The sequence below is a fragment of the Sinohyriopsis cumingii genome, chromosome 12, assembly GCF_028554795.1.
Source record: "Sinohyriopsis cumingii isolate HCF-2022 chromosome 12, ASM2855479v2, whole genome shotgun sequence".
Classification (NCBI taxonomy): Eukaryota; Metazoa; Mollusca; class Bivalvia; order Unionida; family Unionidae; genus Sinohyriopsis; species Sinohyriopsis cumingii.
The window spans coordinates 59,814,645-59,839,966 of NC_142972.1; the positions used below are offsets into that span (position 1 = coordinate 59,814,645).

General features: G+C 34.4%; 1 protein-coding gene and 1 long non-coding RNA gene across 3 annotated transcripts in view; one reads left to right on the top strand and one right to left on the bottom strand.

The window, feature by feature from the left end:
* LOC149786558 (uncharacterized) overlaps window positions 1-25,322 on the bottom strand; it is a 206,657-nt gene that overhangs the window by 66,976 nt on the left and 114,359 nt on the right. Inside the window, exon 1 of one of the 2 annotated variants that reach the window (XM_089977065.1) lies at window positions 16,836-18,533. The exons of the other annotated variant lie outside the window; for it this stretch is intronic. Coding sequence (XP_089833191.1) covers window positions 16,836-18,367 — 1,532 coding nt within the window. The 5' untranslated portion in view covers window positions 18,368-18,533. Of the gene's footprint in view, window positions 1-16,835; window positions 18,534-25,322 lie in introns of those variants that run through there. 2 annotated transcript variants of the gene reach the window in all.
* Window positions 1-25,322, top strand: part of LOC149786559 (uncharacterized) — a 52,818-nt gene that overhangs the window by 10,670 nt on the left and 16,826 nt on the right. The window lies entirely within an intron of this gene.

The following is a 25,322-nucleotide window of genomic DNA, read 5'->3' on the forward strand; positions in this document are numbered from 1 at the left end:
CAGTTTATCAAATAACTATGTAGAAGACTGACTATGCACTCAGCCTCAATTTAACACCTCCTGCGACCAATTGGATTTGTTCTACAACAAAATAATATAAATGGGATGCCAAAGAGTATTAATTGCTGAGAGACTTGCTTCCATTTTAGTGGTTTTTACTACTGTAAAATTCTTTCTGACAGACCAAACTGGCAAAATCATTTACATCATTTTTGTTAAGATTTTCATCAATAACAGCCACAGTGTTAAAATACAGATAAATGCCTTTAAGCTCAAGTGTCATAATCAACTTCTGGTGTATTTTCTTGTTCACTTCTACCTCTGACTTAATGTTTGAATGCCTTGAGTATTTTAACACAAGTTATTTGCTTTCTAGAAGAACAAAACAAAATCCCTCTCACTTTAAACAAAAGTACTGATGCCCTAGGTTTCAGACTCATTCATAGTCGATGGGAATCCATAGGGTTACAGACTCTGTTATACCCAGAGAATCCATAGGGCTACAGACTCTGTTATACAACAGGAAGTCACAGGGTTACCGATTATGTCTACTATGTCATGCAGTGGGAAGCCACAGTGTTACAGACTGTCATACCCAGGGAAGCCAGAAGGTTACAGTCTCTGTTATACCCAGGTAAGCCATTCGGCTAAAGACTGTTATACCCAGGTAAGTCATTGGGGTAAAGACTGTTATACCCATGTAAGCCATTGGGCTATAGATTATGTCATATCTAGGGAAGCCATAGGGCTACAGACTTTGTGACATACCCAGGGAAGCCATAGGGTTACAGATTCCAGCAGACCTGGTGAAGCCATATAATAAGGGCTTATGCAAAATAAGTGACAATGGTACTGACAATTGTGCTTTTTATTTGTATCCCTATGATGTACCATTGCTTCCCAGCAGGGTTTTAACCAATTTAGAATGGTTCCAAAATTATGTCAAATGATTCCTAAGGGATATCATGGTTTTAGTAGTGATTAGATAGTACTTCAATCACTCAATACTGGTCATTGATATTTAAATCTGTATTATAGACTAACCTGTGGTCATATTGCTGACTTGTTAATAACATTTAGAAAGCAAATCATGGCATAAAAAGATGTTTAAGTTTGTTGAACTGTATATAAACCATTATAAATATTGCTGTGGCCACCCTGTGACCTGTATTTCCCATCAATGTGTACCCCTTTGCTGTTAAGATAAGCTAATTTCATCACAAATACATCCACAATTATGGTGATAAATGATGAAAACCATTTTCACTGGATATCCATTTCACACCTAATTAATGAAGGAACCAAAACAAGCAATAAATTCATGAAAAAATAAAGTCCAAGGCCCAAATAAGCCATTTTCACCCTTTTCTCTTGCAATTTACAATAGAAGAATGACTTTTATTATTAAAAGATATTGGAGATATAAATATGCACTGATGCATTGTTTGCTTATACATAGTGGTAATGACTTTCCACGTCATTACACTGCCTCTATGTGAATGACAGCTATTTTGAGACTCATTTTCCAAATTATTTAGAAATTTTCCAAATTATTGCAATATCGGGAATAATATAATCCTGAAATTATCCTATGCACTGGAACTATCTGTTATAGATAAATTCATGACAACTGAGAAGTTTCCATAAAGAAGAACATTTTCTTTGCTGACAAATAATGGAGTAACACTTGTCCCATGCAATGGCAATAGTAACTTTCAATTCATATAAATCATCAAAAAAATTATTTTGTGCAATTTTTGTTTACACTATTAACACATTAACCCCTAGCGAAGAGTTAACGTGGCAGGAGGTTGTAGCCTACTGCCGAGCTCTGTAGCATCATGGTCATGCATGATACACTAAAGTGGGTGGTATTATAGAAAGGTAGACAGATGTAGCTCTACAATGATACCAAATAATGTGGACATTCTAGTTGCACTACAAAATACAGAGGGAAAAACCTCAATTTTTGGAATCAGTTGTATTCTATCCCAAATTGGCACATGGTTGAGATCTGATTTTGTGTCTAGATTTTAGACTTTTTTGTCTCATATCTAAGGCAAATCAGTATGAACTGCAAACAGACAGATGAACCTTTGCAAAAAATAGATAAGATGGGCATTTGGAATAAAGAGTGGTCTAATACAAAAATAATGGGTCTGTTTAGCAACAAAAAAAAAAGAACTTTCACCCTTCTGCTCATGCATGAACCAAATAGCCAATGAAAAACGATGTTTCTAACACAACTAGACAGTATGTTATTGAAAGATCACCTGGGATTTAGTGTTTTCGGATGCATTTAGAAATAGCTTTCAAAATGTGTTTCCTACTTCAATTTCATGAGAAAATGACAAAAACCTCCTGGGGTTAACCAGAGAATGGCAGAGAGTGCATCCATATTTTTTCCTCTTCTATTATAGCATTTTTTTTGTAAAGATAAATTACAGTTACCATATGTATCCACTTTTAAGTCAGGTCCAACTACAAATTGCACCAACTCATACTGTGCCATCAGATCTGGATGGATGCATTTGTCAGGAGCAATCAGTAGAGCAAATAACACAGACTCTGATCTGCTGCACCAATTGGCAGATCAGAATCAATGTTCTTTGCAGTTGGACTCAATCTTATAAGCTAGTATATATGGTACCAAGCTGTGCTGAGCTTTAAAATAGTTATTTCAAATAAATGAGAAAAAAAATTGTAGTTCAAAAACTTATAATGCTGTTTTGATGATTTATCAAGATCTCCATATGGTCCCAATGTGTGCAGATCAACCAAAATCAAAAGGGTATGAACCATGTATCGAAGGTATAAAGTTTGAATCCCACTTATGTGTATTTTAATTTATTTCTACCTGTCATTATACATTTGAAAATTTTAAAAAATTATTACTATTTTGATCTTAATTTTGTGACCTGAACAATATTATGATTATAAATAGTATATACTTGCTTACAACTTAAGTGCAAAGATACAAAGATCCTGATCTGCTCTAGCATAATGCACCTGCAGCTCAAGGTATATGTTGTTTGTTGAACTTATTATTCCTAACCAACTGCACAGACTCAGATCTGCTGGCACATTATGTGACAACAGACGTGGGTCGATGCAATTTGCAGTTTGACTTGTTTTATAAGCGAGTATATATGGTAGTACTGTGGTCTCTGTGTCTGAAAATGATGTGGGCAATCTCCTTACATACTTGCAGGTGATTGCTAAATCTTCTAAACAAGGCTACAAACATAAAATATATGTCCTGTATTGAGTTGACTCATACTGCCAGTTACTGGTATGCAACAACATGCAGTGAGGATGAAACCTTAGTAAATCTGACCTTCCCCTTTTCACACCTAAATAAACACAAGAATAACTCTTCACCTGACACTCTTGTTATTTCAGCTCTCAGGGAAGCCGAATTTTTTCCCCACCTTCATCTGGCATATGTGTGTGTGTGACTTGGATTTTTAACATAGCTTTAACACTATTTCAGTCATATCGCTACGATGTCTGCAGTGTGATAGTTTATAGTGATGTCTAGTACTGGGGTATCATGCCGCAGACATGTAGCATGATGTCCCACCCAGTCACATTATCCTGTAACCAGGCCGACCAGTCATAACACTAACCTCTTAATGCTGAGCGCCAAGTGAAGCAGTGTTAGTACCATTTTTGCAAGTCTTTGGTATGACTTGGCCAGGGATCGAACCCATGATCTCCTGCATCAGAGGCAACATTTTAACCACTAGGCCACCAGAGCAGTTTTATCTGGCATAAAACTTCATGTTCCGATAAGTTCGTGTCACACTGTACCTGGTAACATTTATCATTTTCTGAAGCATACAGAAAATTTAGTTTGGTTTGATGAAGAGCAAAGCAAATTCCCTCCCACTTTTGGTAATCTTATTGTAATACAAGCTTGTTATAACACAGCTGTTAAGTCTTTGACAAAGTGTGTAACATGTAACAAAAGGTTTTTTTTCCCTACCAGACATGAAGCAGCCATTTTAAAGAAACAAATGTGTTTGCCTTGAGTATTTCAGATTCTTCTGTACTGCAGTTCTACAAATATATTTTATCAGGGGCCTTTATTTCTTTAAATCAATAATGGTTTAAGAACAAGTAAATAGCAGAACTGACATGTTCATGTCATTATGTCTGAATGTCTGAGGTGCTAGGTTCATGTTCTAGGCAGATGCCGACTTGTTTCAAATACCATATGTATTTGTGTACAAGTCCAATCCAACTTTAAGCAACACATATCATGATGGCAGATTAGGGTCTATTTCGTTTGTTCACCTGATTAATCCAAACAAAATGCACAAGTCCAGATCTGTGGGCACATTATACAATATGGCAGATCTGGGTCTATGTAATTTATATCTGACCTGACTTGCAAGCAAGTACACACAGTAGGAATGCTAGTTTAAAACAAACAAAATTTGATCATAAAAATGGAATAATTCAAAAAATTTTATCCAATAACTTGATTTCAGCATTGAATACTACTAATTATAAAGTGACTTTTCATTTAGAAATGTTTCCAACAGTTATCTTTTTCCATGTCACACATTATGTCCCTCAATAAACGATTATCAAGGCATGGTATTCAACCATTATATATGAGTACTAAATTAAGAAAGTCATTATTAATTGTAAGAAATATTACAATTCGTAATCCTCAATGGCCCCTTTCAAAGCACATTATTTTTCAAATGTTTTCTCAGTCAGCATACTAAGATTCGATTACCTTTGGAAAAAAGTGCTTAGCTACATTTTCACAAAAGAATTAAAATCAGATATTACAAATGTTTCTGTGTCTTCCATGACCAAACTGTATAGTGTCTATATAAAATTATATTTGATCTGAAAATCAGAATCTGAAAGAAGTGATTTTAATGGCATATTCTGAGGTCAAAATTAGGCATATAGTCAAGGTCAAAATGATTCTTTACATACCATATATACTCACTTATAAGTCGAGTCTAATAGCAAAATGCACAGACCCAGATCTGCTATAGCATAATGCACTGGCACATCTCGGTCTGTGCAGTTTGTTAGGAGTATTCAGTAGAGCTAACAATACAGACCCTGATCTGCAGGTGCATTTATGCAACAGGAGATTAGATCTTTGTTCTTTGCAGCTGGACTCAACTTATAAGCAAGTAAATATGGTATGTGCCCAGCAACAAGAAAATAACATCACTGTAGTTATTTGGTACTGTGAGTGAAGTTTATCTGCAAAATGAGTAGTGTAGATTATGATCTGTGGGTTTGCTAGATCTTGTATGACCTAAGTCAGTCATTTGTATGCAAGTTATTCCAGGGCATGGGGTTAATACTGGCTGGTCTTAGTTATCAATGTCATCTTGCAGGCCTTCAGATGACATAATCCAAATATGATGGCCCCCAAGCCAATCATCCATTTATCTTTGTCCAGGAGTTTAAATTTCACAGCCACTTAAAACATGCTTGGAAAAACAAGTTATAAATTGGTGAAGTTTAATCAACCAACAAACTAGACTAGCAGTTACAATGCATTCTTGTCAATTTTACCTGCAACATTCATGCAAAATGATCTTTATCTAATTAACATTCAGTATTGCAGGATATCTGATCTTTTGGTAGGTACAATGGATCTTTACAGGCTAATGTTTAATAGCACAGGAAATAGGCATGCATGTAACGTTCAATTTATATACTTTTTTATATGCTGGGGCCAATTATTCATGAAACAAGTCTAATAAGAAGAATTGATAATGAAGGTAACACTATTGTTATTTATTGCCACAAACAATGGACCTAACTGCTGGACTGAGGCAAAGTACCTTGCTCAAAGGTGTTCAAAACAGTTTGTCATTATTAAGGTTCAAACTCATGACCCACTGGCTATGAATTAGAAGACTCTACAAACTTACCTATTCCATTCTTTTGCAGACTTACTTGCTAAAAAAAAATGAAAGTTTCAAATGCAGAGAAATTGTAATTATGGTTGCAGAAGCTGGTCATAATATTTTTTGATCAAATAAACAGCTGAGCACTTTGTTGCACAGGAGCAAGATTTATTCTTTGCAGCAATATAAATTAATTTCAAGTTGGTCTTACTGGTCACTGCAATCAACCAATGATAAACAGCCACCTTTTAAAAGTCCCTTACATCAAATTTGTTTAATTATAGTTTAACATTAATGAAGCAAGCACCTGTATAAAACAGCTGCATTTTCTTAGGATGACTGATGTAACCTATCCATGGTCAAGGCACTTCACTCCAATTACCTTGTCAATCACCAAACAGGTAATGTCTATGGGAACCTTCAAACATAAAGGTCTAAAGATTATGGACAAGAGTAAAAACAAAATCTATTATTGGCAATAACCTTGTGTTGACCTTTAAAGTCATATGATGCACATCTTTACAGATAAATGAAACCTGATATACATCATGATAACATGTTCAAGTTCAACAACTGCAAAGATTAAACCTGACTTGAAAGTTAATACAGTGTAAATGTATATGGTTTTAATATTCATCTATGTCAAGACAGGTAATCTGATTTTGTTTTCACATGGAGACTCAAACATTACAACACAAGTGGGAAAACAATGACCTAAGATAGGTTTATATCTCTATGCCCTTCAACCTAACCCTTTATGCATACCATAAAATCTGGAAAAGTCATATGCCCTTATTCTAGTATAAAGGGCTGATCAACAGTGAAATAATGCATTATTATATATATATATATATATATATATATATATATATATATATATATATATATATATATATATATATATATATCAACCCAACTGTACATACTTGCTTAGAGAGGACCAACTGCAAACTGCACAGACCCTGATCTGCCATCACATAATGCCCTGGCAGATGTGAATCTGTGCAGTTTGTTATGAGTAATCAGTAGAGTCAAACAACATAGACCCTGATCTTCAGGCATAGTCTGCTAGGACAAATCTGGATCCTTGTTGTTTACAGTCTGCCTTGGCTTATAAGCAAGCATGGTAACTTTACAAAATACATGTATGACATCAAGACGATTATAGAAATGTAACAAGAGCAAGATTATGATAAATCAGTAAATGGTAATGCTTATCATTTACTTAAGAAAGGATAATCATCATAATAATGAAATTTACATCAGAGGCTATTTTTTTTAAAAATATTTTTTAGTATTTTTATATATGTTTATTTTCAGGTACATTTACTTATCTAAATTTAGCAGTAATAAACTGCCATTTCAAGTTGATCTTTCTGATCACATTTCATATAAACTGCCATTTCAAGTTGATCTTTCTGATAACATTTTATATAAACTGCCATTTCAAGTTGATCTTGCTGATAACATTTCATATAAACTGCCATTTCAAGTTGATCTTTCTGATAACATTTTATATAAACTGCCATTTCAAGTTGATCTTGCTTATAACATTTTATATAAACTGCCATTTCAAGTTGATCTTTCTGATCACATTTTATATATACTGCCATTTCAAGTTGATCTTTTTGATAAAATCATACAAATTCAGAGCAACTCAGAGGAACATTAGGCACAAGTCCCAACAGGGATATTTTTAGACCATCTTTATTACCAAAACAAGTGACCCCCCGAACATTTATTATACATCAATGTATCATAAACAGTATGAAACATTTTTTGGCTAGTACAAAGAATTTTTTTAACAATACAAATAAGTATGAACAGTATGCATGGCAATGGTAAAATCTAGTTTTTGTAATTAAAAAAGGACCAGCAAGTTGTAATTTTTGTGAATTATGTCAGCATTTTGTGACAGTCATCCCAAATAATGCCATCCATTTCTGCCAGAAGTCCAAACACACGTAAAGTCTACTTGCTTTGTGTATAGCCAAGATATTCACACACAAACACACACCCATTCACAATAAAATAAAAATGAGCTCATATCTGGGCCTAATTCTAGTTTCTACAGATCTGACCAGCTTTCTAATGAGTCAAATCTTGATTTAATTTTAAGCTTTTCACTGGAGAAACTGGCAGCTTATTCAAAGATGGTATTCATAAATGTTTTACTGTATCTGTTAACCTTTAACCTTGAAGGACTAAAAGTGACCAATTTATGACAAGTTACTTCCTTGAGGTAAACAGTGCTGATGTATAAATGTCTGTGTTCTATGGACTGGTCACCTGAACTCGACTGATCATAAATTATCCATTACTGGGAGATATCTACCCCATCCTTTTGGCAATTAAGTTGTTCTGCTCCCCAATGAAAACTCTGTGTTTGTCTGTGTGCATGTCAGTGTGTGCGTTTAAAGTTGAGTTATTACTGACTAGTATATACTCTTGACAGAGTCTGAATGACAAAAGATTTAAGTTCAACACAAATTATATCATTATACTTGATGATTTTTAGCAGAAACTTCACAAATAAAAAGAAAGAAACTATGTAGGAAATTTTAACATTAAATACTTATATTTCATATTAATTTAATGATTAATTGTCCAGTTTAGCGCAAAGGTGTTTTGCTGTCGTTTTTCTTGTAGAAGGGAAATTTAAAAAATGTAATATTTGAACTTTTTGGTTTCATTGTCAATAAATTTATTGCTGATCAATAGATAAAATAACTTTAAAAAAATTAACAGCAGCCTTATGATACACATGTAGCATGCTGGACACCTGCAAATATTATAATGCAAGTGATATGTAATATGTAAATGATGCAAAAAAATGTCAAGAAGGAGAACAAGATTGCTACTATTTGAAAAGCATAATATAAAACACGGGTGCTCTTAGGGTACTCTGACTGATAGCCGACTTGGAAAAAAAGAAAGGAGACGTAATTTTATAACATATCCAACACTTCTGAGTTGGTTTCATCATTTTAAAACTGGTTGTGAATCCATGGAAGATGACCCACATTCTGGAAGATCTTTGTGCAATCGGTGAAGATAAAGTGGCCGCTGTGAAGCGGAAATTGATGAAGGTGCTTGAGACGTTGAGCAGAGATCACAAATAGCCTGACATAGTTGGACTGCAAGCATTATATGCATTATTTTTTATGCAAGACTCCCTGCCATCAACGTATTCGTACCTGACTGCTAGAGTCACTGGAAATTTTTTCCCTCTCCAAAGGTCTTGCACCAGCTCATGAATATGCTGTCATGACACAGCATCCCCACATTATCACACCTTCCATACAGCCCATATTTTATCATACAGCCCACTTTATCATACCCTCCATACAGCCCATATTTAGCTCCAAGTGATTTTGGCTGAATACCTTTATTAAAGAGTCACTGAAGGGTAGATGATCTGAAAGCCTGCAGGCAATTGGAAATGCTGTTTTCTAGCGTATAAACAACATAACCCCAAAGTCAATACATAAATACAAAGTGGCATTTATTAACTGGATAACCATAGTGAAGGGTGTAGAGGTGTATGGGAAGTAATTTGAGAGAATGCACTGATTTACTCTTCACTAATGAAGAACATTGTTGTACAGTGCAACAATATTCTGAACCTTTTGAAAATATCCTTGTATTTAAAGTATGTAAGAAATACATGTACTATGTGCAGATAGTAGAGCTTGTCACTGATCCATCAGCAGAACAAAATTACAAAGGCACTCTGTACCATAACTAACTACATAAATCCTCTATTAACTGTTACATAATGTTCAGGCCATTTTATATTGGGGAATATAAAGGGATATGTCAAGATACCAGTGTTATATCACAAACAATGTTATACTGGTGTGCTTTATAATGGGGAATATAAGGGATCTATGACCATACCAGTGTTATATCAGGGACCATGTTATACTGATGTGTTTTATAACGAGGGACAGATCCAGATCTACTGGCACATTACAAGATGGCAAATGTGGGTACATGGTGTTCACAGCTGGGTGTACACTATAAAAGAACAAGTACAATACACTAGGATTTACTCCTTTGCGATGAATTTGCATAAGAATTTTCTTTGTATGATTGTCCTTTTATTGCAAACTTTCAATGATACCACCCGACATTGAGTGATAATAAAGCACTGTGCATGCATTTTTATGTTTTGTTTTAAATGATGTAAACCCTCAATATGGAAACTTATGGGAGCCATAAATGTTAAACTTATTTTAAAAATGAAGCCACAATACAGAAGGAATGCGAAAGCAAGGCTGTATGAAGAGGAATTTATTAGTGCAATTTAACATAAAAATAGTGTACATTACTTCAAACATGAGCATGATTGGATCCAATCTGCCAATAACAAAGTACATCAAGTGAAATAAATCTGGTAACACTTACTGAAATAAATATTAAATTTAGCAAGATCCATGACCAAATCAAACGATGGGCTGCAGTAAACTGAAGAACATATCAAGTGACAGTTGTACCTTATCCATAAGGAAACGAGAGTTTTACATATGACTGCTTTCAGGCTTTCAGACTAATTAATGCTGAAGGAAGTTTATACTTTATAAAGCTAGTCACTGCATGACAATTATGAATGTACATTAAATCAAATCTGCACAGCTCACTTTACATGAATTATCTGTCAAGAAACATAAGTAAAGAAGGAAATCTTGTTGAGATTAATCACACTGACCAGTGTCAGGTGGGACACTAGCAACTGTGTTCAAATTTGTGGTCTTTGTACTTGCAGTTTAACTACCGTACATACATGCTTATAAGTAGAGTCCAACTTCAAACAGCACAGACCCTGATCTGTCAGCACATAATGCATGATAGGCACATTATTTTCAATCTTACACTTACATGGAAGCTAATCTTTGTATTATAAGTCTGGTGCTCAGCTACTTTGGCTCCCCAAATGACCAGCGGACTTTTTGTGATGGCAGATCTGGGTCTGTGCAGTTTGCTGCTAGATTCAACTTACAAGTAAATACATATGGTACCAATGTGTAGTGTTCAATGTCATCAAAAGGACCCCATTATAAACCATCTCTGCATTAACTTGGCAACACAATTTTCAGAGTAGAAACTATATAGGATTCTGCAGTTACCAGGTAACACAAATTCTGTGTTAATACCATGTGACGCAGGTGTTGGAAAGATGGAGAAAGGAAAATTCCATTTATTTCTATCCATATCAACAACAGTAATTCCAAAAACTTTACTATTTTTCTAACAAAACTTTGTGTGCGCTTTGTGTGTGTGTGTGTGTGTGTGTGTACAACTGCAGCAATTTATTCATAAAATATGGACATCAATCCAAAAAAATTGGAAGAAGTCTGAAAACAGCTTGAACTGGGCAATCACTTCCTAGTAGAAAGATGAGCTCTAAATATTTGACTGTTTTCTTTAGTTTAAAAAAAAACAATTATAAAATTATGACTTCCTGCTCATGAAAGAAGTCCTGAAGGCATGATCTTTATGGCCCATGGTAACTCCTGCTGATTGATAAATTTTACAATATATTGGATCAAAACAAAACTCCTCAGTTCTGTCCATGTCTTGCTCTTCTCAAGGAAACTTAGATTTTGCATTGGGTTGGGTGGGTGGGTGTTTTTTTGCATTCAGCTTGCCTATGAATTTTGGACCTCATCTGTCATTATTCAGGAAGTGAAAAATTTCATACAAGTAGCCCTTATCTGACAATGTAAAATAACACCACCACCAACAAAAAAGAATTGTGACAATTTCTCCACGATATCCTACCAAGGTTCGAGGATGAAAATTTGACTACCTTGCTTCCTTCCTTACCCAGGGGTGACTAAAATGTTAGCGTCTGCTACCAGATTTTGAAATCATGTAGCCTGAGTGAGTTATGACATCATATCACAACTTGTACTATACTTGTCAAAATATAACTATATTAATATTTAACAAAGGAGAATATACATTTTTTCAAACAAAAAAAAAAGAAAAATGAAGTCCTGAAGTTTTCATATAATAGTGCCTTTGGCTATTAAACATTTTAACTGGGCTGCTAGGTATGTTCTAGTTTCCAGCTCTCTTTCAATATCTGTCTGACCTCAATTTATGCAGTATATTTGAATTGGCATATGATAATTTGGGGGCTTGTGCTCTTGAATGCAGCTATTTGCCTTGAAGTCGTGATGTATGCTGGTTTAGACAATTTTAAAGGTTCTATTAAAAATGCAATAAATTTCTACACAAAGTAATGTTTGTACATGCATATTTCAACAAGAGAACTTGTATTAGTTTAAAAGTAACAATTTCCGAGAGAGAGGAATTGTAAACAAATACTTGTAAACAAGACAACCGTACATTTTTCAAAGCAAAATTTGCCGAGTCCGTGATCAAAGCACAGATGTAAAACGAAACTTGTGATCTCTAAGGTTAAATGGTAGAACAAGCATGTCAAAGTATGAAATGCCTTAGCTTCCCAATTTTTAATTCAAACATTAATAAACTCCATCGTTGTTTTAGAAAATATACAGAAATAATTTCTTTTAACCAAAACATCAATGAACTTCTATGATTGTGGCCTCGATACCTAGGGGTCATGAACTTTTACGATTGTGGCCTTGATACCTAGGGATCATGAACTTCTACGATTGTGGCCTTGATACCTAGGGGTCAAAGAGGCAAGCATTAGCATGTAGCTTCACAAGAATTTATTCCACGAATGAAGAAAATCCTTCATTCAGGCACCCCAAAAAGAACTTAATACATTATATACTAATGTATATAAAACCAGATTTTAAAAACCAGTGTAAGAGTATTTATTGTCTGGCCTAACTGTGATGTTCATCCTTGATAAAAATGGACAAATCTTGTTCATGTTGTCTGTTTCAACCATGGTGATCAGGCAGAATTCTTGTACAAGTCATAAGCAACTTTCATAATTGTATGGTCATATATTTACATTTCAAATTATTTGATTTAAAAATAGAATGTGTTGAGAAGTGTTAAAATATAATAAATTATCCTTTTTTGGTTCAAGATACCAAATATATATGCAGTCATACATAATTAGAAAGAGAAACTCTTGTACAAAAATCAGTAATGGCCATGCCTGTCTCACTATCTGTTTCTTGCAAAAGTACTGTAGAAGTGTCAACATGGCACAAAGAATCTTCAAGTTTGCTCCACAAATACTCAACAATCCCACTGCTATGAGCTCAGGACTTAAAAATAATGACTATTAGTTTTCATTTGGACTCTTGTGTTGGACTAGGGCTGGATTTGGGTTGGACTCTTGTGATTATGGGGTTGAGGGTCAAATAACTCTTCGGTATTAAAATCTATTTTAAACCATGTGATAATATTTAAGGTGGTAACTTTTGACAGGAATTAATTTCATGATCTCACTATGAGATCACAATTTACCTATTGCCAAAAACTTCTTGTTGCACATGTACTTCCTTCAACCACAGCCAACATAAATACAACTCCCATGTGGATTTACAAGATAAAGTTATATAGTAAATAACAAAATTTGCCCCCGCCCCAAGCAAATTTCCTTATAGAATATGCTCTACATGTACACTGACTGATCAGCCTAATTTAAGGCTCGTGTGTTGGCCATCTAATCAATGAAACAATGTGCTCTCCTCAGCCTCATTGAAAACAAATTTTGTTTTTTTATATATAAAAAAGCCTAACCTGATTATTCAGTTATAAGAATGGAATGGAGTTTCATGGCAAATAAATATGCTTGTCATCACCAGGAAAAAATCCATCTGACATGCATGTGCTGCCACTGATAAATGGCAAAACATACCAATCACATATCTGCCACATAGCAGGTGCTCTGGTCAGTTTGAAATGAGAAATGTATAAAGAAATAAAGGAAATGATATGAGGAAAGGAACAATAGGAATAAGAAATAAAAATGCATGTATCAGCTAACCATGTTACATATTATAAGCAGTTTAAAACTGTATTTATTTCCATTTGTGAAGGTAACAACTCAACCAAGAAAAAAGCATACAAATTTAGAACAATGACATTCCTGTCATATTTTTCAAATATCTTTTATTGTTTTCATTATTTAAATACAGCCAGGTTTATGAAACCCCAGATGAACAGTCTTAGCACTAAATGACATGCTGAACTTTACACACCACCATGTTGGCCAATTCTGTGCATTGGGTAATTCTATGTAATGATACATCATGTCTGTAAACATTGGATCACGTGTTATTTTTGGGCCAAAAATCCATTTGTATCAAGAAAGAATAATCCTACTTTAATTACGAAAAGTGATATTCATAAAGTGTAAAATAATATCCCACATTTTGACTCGAAATGCATAAGAAAATTTCCAAATGTCAACATGAACACCCACTCCATGACCTTCTTCAACGTGTAACCCAGAAAATCATATTTACTATGAATCTTTTAGAATCATGCAAATAAATACATTTTTAAAAGATGGAAATGTATACCTTAAAAATCTCCAAGTTTCCAATTCTGTAAGAACTTGTCCCACACATACATTATTATTAGCAGTAGTGTGTGTGTGTGTGTGCGTGTGTGTGTGTGAAGGATTGTTTAATGTAGCTTGAACAATTTTTCAGTCATATAGCTATCATGTCTGCAGTGTGGCAGTTTATAGTGATGTCTAGCACTGGGGCATCATGCCGCAGACATGTAGTATGATGTCCCACATAGTCACATTATCCCGACACCTGGCCATATTGTGATAAAGATTCATTTAAAAAGCCAAATGATACATTGATTTTTTACACTGAGTGAAACCAAATCTCCATCTTTAACACTAGAGACAAACTGAAAAAAGGCTAACATGCTGAAAACAAATTTAAAAGAGTGGAAAAAAGTGTTTGGTGCTTTATTGTACAGCAAAACAGGTAGGTTACTTGGTACATGTACAACGAGTCAGAAATAGTGTGCTCTGTGCATTAGCCTATTGATCATGACACATCACTGTATCGAACACATGTTGATCTGATGGTAAGTTTCAAGCTGGTACATGTTAGGAGTCCAGCATGCTGACCAGTGATAGGATCTACCATAGAAACATGCCTTCAGGTGACAGGCAGCCAGACAAGACACAGGCCTGATATAGCATGAACACAATGTGTTCTATATGTCATAATGTCTCTCACTGTAACTCCACACAAGTTTGCAATTAGGCTTGCAGACATTGTACCATACATACCAGCTGTGTTGGGTCAAACTGCAAAATGCAGTTCGCAGATCTGGTCTGTGTTAGTTGCAGTTGGACCTGACTTGTCAGTGAGCCAATATGGTATGCTAATAGTATACGGTATGCTAATCCTGCTGCAATACCATTAGCATTGACACTCTAAATTCCACATGCCATACATCTATGTAGAACATTTTGTCAATCTTAAGCAGCATGCATTATTGATGATAATTAAGTCTATTATGTCTGTCTCCGTTATGTTCATTGCACCCTGCATATGAACCCTCTGACTTCAAATTAGCACAGCATACACTATACCTTGCAATTAATTCTAATTAACAGGATTACCCTGACTGCCTAACTGTAATTGTTAACAGGTAGCAAATAGTTAATAAATACCACTAGAACAACCAATCCTTTGCTTCTAAAACTTAAAAAATGACAACATTCAAATCATCTCACAGCTGTTTTGTAACAGCCTCTATATTATGTATAGATGATGCACAGATAACTTTAATTAAGTATGGTCATGAAAGCATAGTGGTCATTGATGTTGCAACATATTTGTGAGTAAACCTCAGCTTGACATGTTCAAGAGTTCAACTCAAATTTAGACGTGAATGTTTGGCTGTTATGAGGAGGAAATACACTATGGCTAAATATAACATCACCCTTCAAGAAGCACATCGAATTATTCTTTTGTAGCTTAAAGCAAATTTTAATGATTTAATTTAAAAAAATCTTTCAGCAGTGCTAACTGTTGACTGTTCATATATGAAGCAGGTACTATTTCTTTACTACTTGCAAAATTTTAGGATAATTACTGCATAAGCTTTCCACATGGTTTCTAAATATTTCCTTAATTTGTCCTAAATAATAAATGTCCTTGTATAGCCAAACAAAGAATATCAATATCAAAATCACTGAATGTAGATTCACCTATGCACCACATGTCAGCTAAAATCGTAGAAATGGAACTGTAGTCTATATTTTTAAAGTGTGTTCTAAAAATATAATCAGTTAAGGAGATTCATTACCTCAAAATCCTCTTTCAAAAAGATGTTTCAACATTTTTCAGCAGCTAACCTGTTTCAATTCTCTTTTTAAAGGAGTACATTTATGCGACACTGCTTAGGATACTGACAAACTTTTCCTATAATTTTTAGAGTACATTTATGTGACACTGCTTAGTATACTGACAAACTTTTCTTATAATTTTTAGAGTACATTTATGCGACACTGCTTAGTATACTGACAAACTTTTCCTATAATTTTTAGAGTACATTTATGCGACACTGCTTAGTATACTGACAAACTTTTCCTATAATTTTTAGAGTACATTTATGCGACACTGCTTAGTATACTGACAAACGTTTCCTATAATTTTTAGAGTATTTTTATGCGACACTACTTAGTATACTGACAAACTTTTCCTATAATTTTTAGAGTACATTTATGTGACACTGCTTAGTATACTGACAAACCTTTCCTATAATTTTTAGAGTACATTTATGCGACACTGCTTAGTATACTGACAAACTTTTCCTATAATTTTTAGAGTACATTTATGCGACACTGCTTAGTATACTGACAAACTTTTCCTATAATTTTTAAAGGTTGATGTATACACATATATATTAGAAACCATTCTTGTTTTACTTTGGCAAGTTTAATGCTGTTTTCATGGCCATTAACTAAAATGAAGCAAAACACTTTCAGTTTAGAAAAATGCTTACCTAACTCTTGAAATGACAGATTCCCCTCCATATATTTGTTCCAGACGTAATAAATCTGGAGCGCTACTGTAGAACGATCTTGTTCTCAAACTAGGTTGGGGTGGGGGTGGAGGTGCTGTTGTTGGAGGAGGGCTATTCCTTGGACCATCCTCAAAATCTATTGGAACGGTTGACAAAGAAAGTTTTTGCCTAGAATACACTGACTCTATTGGTCTATTCACATAATTCCAGTTTCGTGGAAGTGTTTTATTCAACAATTTCTGTTCTAATTTTCTCCTTTTCTTTTCCTCTTTTGCCCTCTTTTTCTCCTCCTTTTCAATGCGTTTTCTTTCCTCCTTTTCCTGTTTCTTTAAAATTTTTAACAACTTTTTATCTCCTTTGGAAGACAAAACTGTCGGCATACTGGAAAATCTTGCCCTTGCACGAAGTAGGTTAGTGCCGTCCTTTCTACCCAATGTTGACAATTCATATCCGCTACTGTTTTGCCAAGGTTCTGCATGATTGCCCACCATGATCACTTCATTTGAATTCGAAGGTCTGTAAATTAGAACACTATTACTGTGGTCTCCTGGAATACTGCCATTGACATGAGCCATATCATTAACAATTCCACTACCACTCTCCATGTTGATTTTATCCATGTCAGTACCTTTACTATGTTTTATGTTACTGCTATTGTGTGGTGGTGCATACTGAGGTGTTACAATCACCTTTTGTCCAGCTGGAATGTGGTTGAAATCAAAACAGAACCTAAGGTCACTAGAAGGACCTGCTGAAGATGTAGGACCTCCAAATGAAGCTGACCTTTCTCTATGGAGAGATGAAGTGATATTGTCAACCTGGTCAATGTAGTCTATAGAGGACTCGGTGCTTACAGTAGTTATACTGTCATTAAATACATCCAAGTTAGCATTGAACCAACCATTGTTTGTTTGATCAGTGCCTGACCTATCAGTTAGTCCATTTCCAAAGCCTAATTTCTCAGGTAAAGGCTGACGTCTCCCAAAGTCTGGGGGAGTAGAACTTGAACGTTGTCTGTACTTACTGATTCTTCCTTTGGCAGAGTCTGCACTAGATAAACTCCCTCTTGGTGTAATGATCCCACCAGGAGTGCTGGTCCCACTGATGTCAGGTGTAACACTGCGTGGTGTACTAGTCTGGAAATCCCTATCTAGAGCTATGAATGGATCTGGCTGTATTGGTGTACCCTGAGGGCTACTTATGTATACATGTAATTGATCATCACTTACTATACCTGTTGAAATTGGATCATCCAGTGGTACTGCTTTCAATGGGACAGACCGTCCACGTGGAGGGCTAGAGCTGTCACTTGGGTCACTATGAGACTTTACCCTTAGTCCATTTGGTAGAGCTATAAACTTGTTTAGGGGTAATACCCACTTGGGTAGCTTTTTGCTTTGTGTGGTTTCCTTTTCTGTTTCACTGACTGCATGTGACTGTGTTTGGTGTTTAAGTTGTGGGCTACTCCTCAAGTTTTCTATTGTCCGCTTTTTTATAGCTTTCTGACTCATGTTGTCACTGTAGTAGTATTAGACTTAAGAGTGAATAATGATAAGAACATGAACCAACTCCCATCAAGGTATTTTCTAATCACAAATCAATAGTTACCAGTGAAGATTACAGTGTCCCTGTATTGTTCCATTGTTAAATATGAAATTGGACTAAATAAAAGAAACAAATTAGTACAACTGAAAAAATGGCTACCAGTATTAATCAAAGTCTTTAATTAAAAATGAACATAAACATCTGGCAGAGCTTGAATTATCCATAATAATTCAGTGTCGTATTTGTGGTATTGATTTTTATTTATAAAGAATGGCAGCTTATTTATCCTCCAATAGGAAACAATCAGGTATTATTGATTTGTGTATTTAATAATAGCACCCAGGTGTTTTCCATCATGTATAGTATTGGAGCAAGTCTGAGTCAGGCAGATCAATACTGAAATGTCTTGCATAGTTCAGGGTGGGGCACAGTGTCCATGCCTCAGCCTGATGACAGCTGGGCTTTGGAAATATACTTATCTTGTTCTACCTGACAAAACAAAAGATCGGTTACCTGGAAATACTTCAGTCTGTCTCACCTGTGTCACTGAAGAACAAGTAAATAACACTATTGCTCCTGATTAGATAATCCCAGATGAATTACAGCCAAGTTCTGTACATAAGAAATCACATGATTCACTCTGGGGGACATGGAGGATAAGGTCTCACTGGATTTATTCACCTGTGATTCATTCATGAGAATCAAGTAATCCTCCTTAGAAATAGAATGTTGAAAAATAAAATTAAATTAAATTCACTCAAAAATTCTCCAAAGAATTTTTATGAATATTCCAACAAAGATATTTACATGAATAAAATACCACTTCATGGTTCCACGCCTCTCTGCCAAATGTCACTCATCCAATTTGATTGGCTAACAACAACTTTAAAAAATATGGAAAACTGCAGTCACTTTGATTAATATGTCCTAGCTGTACAAGTTTCTGTGACTAGATATACATACACATTTTTGAAATTTATAAGACCATTTACTTAAGCACAAAAGTATCACATCATCCTCTTAACAAAAGTGATTTGATTTTCATCAATGACTGAAAACACACCAAGCTAATCAAAAGCAGGTTCAAATAAGCACACACAAACCATTTTTAGAGCATCTGAACGTAAACTTTTCATTTCTCACCATACATGATAATGCGGTCCAGATCAATTCAAATTTCTTATCCAAACATTTTATTTGTTCGACATATAAAGTTGTTCAGAATATCTCTCACAAATGCAATGAAAAGCTATAGATAAAACAGCTATAAATCATGTGAGAGATTTTTACTGTCCATTGAACTACAGCTACGAGTCCAGGCAATTTATTACTTGCAAATGATAAATGCTGTATTCATATTATCAATAATTTTTATAACATGCACCTTCACCGCCAGGTTTACAAGTGGCATGACTGACTAGAACAACAGAAGGAATTTAAATTTGTCACACCCATATTAAAAATATGGGGTGGGGTCTTCAACAGACAATTACCAGCTTACAAAAAACACTAGTAATACCACAACATGTTGCCCTGAACTTATTTTGTTTCTTCCACATTCAGAAAGTTTTGTTGATATATCCAACAATAATGTTGCTAGGTGCTCAACTGTGTTGTTACAATGCACATTTGTTTAAAAATCCTATATACAATGAAAAAATGGTGAAACCATGGACTTTTCTCACAGACTCAAAAACTGACTGATATGAGAAAAGATATAAATTAATGCCACAATACTAATTTGTTTTATGGCAAAATCATATAAGAATTAGCATATATGATTTTCACATTTGAGACTAATGAATATATCCGTTTAAATGTCTATCTCATTCCATATGTACAGAATCATTTGATTGCTCCACAAAACAGTCTTTTGTCTTAAGTTCAGCTTAATTGATCTGAATCAATTATCAGATGTAATTCCAGGTGGATGTTTGTGTCAGTCCAGCCTGACATCAATGGATATACAAAATGTCTGGAGCAGTTCTCTTAAAATTGTTTCTCACTCATAAAGCAAGTCAGGTCCTGTTGAAAATAAATCGATAAACTTTTCCAAATAAACATCCCTACTAATGTAGGATCATCATGCCGGTGGAGATGTGTCCATTTAAAAAGACTTTTTGCAAATGATCATAAAACTCACAGTACTATCAAATTCACCATGCCAGTGTTATACATATATATATATATCTATATACATGAACTTTTATATAAGTTCTCTTGTTAAGTCCAGTTTGATCCAACAGTTTTATTCTTTCCTTCACAACAAAGTAGATACGCAGATAGATAATGTATTCCTAATCATTAACCTTCGATATAGAATATCCCAAATGCCTGAATTCATACCACAACTACCACTTCATTCATCAAGCAATTTAAAATTTATGGTTCTGAGTCAGTTCCAATATCACCCAAGTCTAATGTCCCATTTCTGATCTCCAATGTAAGGTCTAATGGAGTTTGAAATAAAATCAATAACTTAACCACCTGAAGTGGTACATGTACCTTTTATGGGACGGATCATTATCCAAACTTAAGTTGTGTATTACCTGAATAATAATAAGTCCAACCATGCTTTAAAACAACGGTTTTCACAAAAAGATTTAGACACAGGGCATTTATAAGCTTTCAAAGGCTAAATTTAGTTACTTTATAATTCAATCATTCAAGAACACATTTTGAAAACAAATATTATTTGACAGTTATTATCTTGGTGTATCCAAAGTTTGTTCAGGCAACACAAATAACTTGTCTTTTCAGAGATTCCTTTGTTAAAAATAGGTAAAAAATTTCCACAACTGTTACTGAAATATACACCAAGGAATGAATGCCTTCAAGGCACAACATAATTCCCAGGCCTCCTTTCACCTTCACTGCCCACATTAGCAGGTCTTTACCTGTTTCTTTATTAATATCAATTAAAGCTAATTGAATGCCCTTTAATAATAACTAATTGTTTCTACCAAGCAATAGGCTGTTGACAGAACAAAAACTAGCACTTGTCAGATATGTCATAGACTTATGTACCATTAAAACTCACTTATAAGTCAAGTCCAACTGAAAACTACACAGACCCAGATCTGTCACATGTGCCGGCAAATCTGGTTCTGTGTAGTTTGTTGGGAGTAATCAGTAGAATAAACAACACAGACACTTGTCTGCAGGCACATTATGCTATTGCAGATCAGGATTTTTGCTGTTTGCAGTTTGACTTATAACTGAGTATATGTGGTAAAAGTTTTCCGACATTTTCTGGTTAATTGGATAACTGCAAAAATCACACCATATTAAAAACAACATGGACTATGATATAAAAGGGGTTGCTTTCGTTGATCTAAAGTATTTATTTAGTTTCTTGTGCTCAACCTGGAAATAATGGATCGGGGTCACTAATGGAAATAATGGATAGGGGTCACTAAACTAGAATGTAATGGAAACAATGGATAGGGGTCACTAAACTAGAATATAATGACTGGTCACGCAATGAATCTTTCAGCAGTCTACAACAGACATCATTAACATTCATTATCCTGCATAAAACATTCATAGAGAATTAAATAATTCTGATCTACAAAATGTTGACCATTTGCCAGACATTAAAGACAAAAAAGAAAGAAAAGAAAAGAAACCCTCTCCTGTCAGTATAGATACTGTAAGGAGCTGAACAACAAAAACACTTTGCAATTTTCTTTTCTTTTCTTTTCAAATAAATTACCTTAAAATGGCTTCAGAATCAATTATCATTGTCCACCCCTGAAAACCAGACCATACTTGGTGGAAGCCACAAGATCTGAGTAACAGTATATTAACATCCAGTGTGACCCTATGAAATTATTAACAAGAACAAGAACAATAATAATGATAATATTAATAATAATAATAATAATAATAATAATAATAATAATAATACTTTATTATTACAAAGCTATTTCCACTTGAGGCCTCCTCTTCAACAGAGCATCTTGTAACATTTAGACTGACATTCAGAACCCCTTGTCAAAAATTAAGTTGAACAGAAATTGGTAAAATAATTTATTACAGAAAAGCTTGTAAGTATATCAAGCTTTAAAGATTAGTTGTGCACTACACTCTTTAGAAGCAAAACCTCTTGGTACCTTTTATGATCTTATGGTCATAAACTTACAGTAAGAAGCCAAACCAGCAAGTTTCATAAAACTTAATAAATAATTTAAGTATCAAAGTTGTAAATGAAAATGTTAAAGGAGCTTACATTATTATGAATTGAATCCAAACTAATCTAGATAAAGTTTTATCAATGTCCAAAAGAATGAAAAGCATCATATATATTTCAAGACCAAAAATGTTCTGGTCCACCAAGAATCATGATATTGTCAAAATGGTACCATCCAGAACTCCAATGAATAATTCACAATAGTTCCAGAATACTGTTATAGTCCAAACAATGAGCACTTTCTATTTCCAGTGAACAGTCCAACCAAATGCTTCTCCTCTCAAACAATATCTACACAGAACACAGACCATGTCTGCAGACTTACAACAGGAATGCAAGAAATCAGAATGATTCCAAAATAAGAATGAATCTGATTGCTCAGTTCTCTCCTTTTATACACATTCTATCATGATACAGTTCACAACATATCCCCATGTGACAGATCATACTACTCTTTTTTTTTAAATTGCCTATTTATGCGACCTAGACAAACCAATGGAAAATTATGTCATTCTTCTAGAACCATCCAAACCCCACCAACCAATGATAAATTAACACACATCGTCAACAAGTCTTATTGTTTAGACTATTATTAGTAATTGTTACCACATATATGGAAGCATCTATTTATAGATCCTATGTAATTTTATGCTCTTAATTTTTCTAAAACAGACCCTAGTCACAGGGGCAAAATCTAACTAAAGATAATGGGGAAATTACTACAATTTAAAGCCATCAATAAACATTATAAAAATTAGCTAAAATCATCTACCAGGAATTACAAAAAACATATACATACTTAACACTACCAAATCCTTAAATTGCTGTCAGTTAAAGAGTTTTTTAATATATTTTTAGATGCTTCTGTATGGAACAGCTGGTGTTTTAATGTAAAACAATATCTCTCAGTGCTTCAAAAAAGGAACGCTTCATTACCTGTTAAATAATAAATATTATTTTCAACTTGTGTTTTATAATGTATTAAAGCTGGGTGCCACAAAGAAATTGTGCACTGCCGAATTTCTGAACATACATACCACGGTATACCACAATTATATTTGGGACAAACAATTTACTATTCTAAGGCAGGGGCCTGATACATTCTTCTATTTTGAAATTTCTATCTGTCAAGAGCTGAAAATATTATTTTGCTCTGATTTATAGCAAAATATCACTACATTATTTGGGAAAACGTTATCTTGAGATAAAATAAAATAAAATAACTCTAAAAAGAAAATCACAGCCCCCCTCCCCCAGCCCATTAAATGGCAGTACAGATTATTATGCTATTTGTGTGTTAATTGTTGTATAATTTGTCATCTAAGAGCTAATTAATGGGGGGGGGGTGATTAAGCTTACAGTGAAGCTGACACCCTGGCAAAGACAGTATACATACATTTGACAGCTTGCTGATAAAAATAGGAACTGTTGACACTGAAGTCTACAATTTACTAGCTACACTATTCATGTAATAGGTGTGGAAACTCGGAATGAGATGCCAACACCCAGGAAAGCTATTTATGAGAGGGCCAGTAAACATAAAACATGGTGAATGAACAAAGGAGCAAAATATTTAGTGGACTTGAGAAAGTATGTAAAATTCGAAACAGAGAACAGCTTTCCTAAAAATCATAGGATGATTCACAGTCTTATAAAGGATGTTTGTGTGATGTGATTTGGATTTTTAACGTAGCTTTAATAATTTTTCAGTCATATTGCTACGATGTCTGCAATGTGGCAGTTCATAGTGATGTCTAGCACTGGGGCATCATGCCGCAGACATGTAGCATGATGTCCCACCCAATCACATTATCCTGACACCGGGCCGACCAGTCCTAACACTAACCTCTTAATGCTGAGCGCCATGCGAGGCAGCTGTTAGTACCATTTTTATAAGTCTTTGGTATGACTCAGCCGGGGATCGAACCCACGACCTCCCGCATCTGAGGCGGACGCTCTAATCACTAGGCCACCAAAGCGGTTCTCTTGTAAAGGAATACATGTATCTAACACATTCACATACGCTAGTAAATAACAACAAAGAAATAACCTTTTCTTTAAAAATCCAAATTTTTTGCAAAAGCTGGATTTAGCCCAAATATCTTTCACATTTGGCCACCATGCTGGTGTGACATGTGTCAGACATGTGATTCATGAATTATAATTCAATTTCTAATATTCAAAATTAATTAACTTTTTAAAAACAAATAAAATGTTTTTCAAATATTTTGTCATCGTAAATGAAAACATTGTATCAATTAATTTGTAATGAGATTACTTGAGAATTTGCACACATTCAATACTGAAGGAAAGGAAGCATCAGTACAGTGAAAAAGTACCATAATATGTAACAATGGAAAAGATACTTCTGTCAACTGGTATACCGGTTATATTACATACCTTAATAATTTTTTTATTCCACACAAGTTGTTTTATAATGCTACAGGTATATCAAGGCATAATCTAAAGTATACATTAAGGCAACAATCTGGCACTGGTTGAACATATGCATTAAATTACATGTTTCTGACATCCAGAGGTAGGTATTCTTTAATTTGGCAAGCAGCGCTGTCTTGGACAAAAATGTAATTTACTGACATTATTAACCTGCACACATTAATTACTGGAGAAAGGTGTTAATGTAATTGCTAATATGTTTATGATTCAGAACATTTTCAGTGGTTGTATTGTCAAGATTTTTAACTAATGATGTTCAAGATACTTCAATG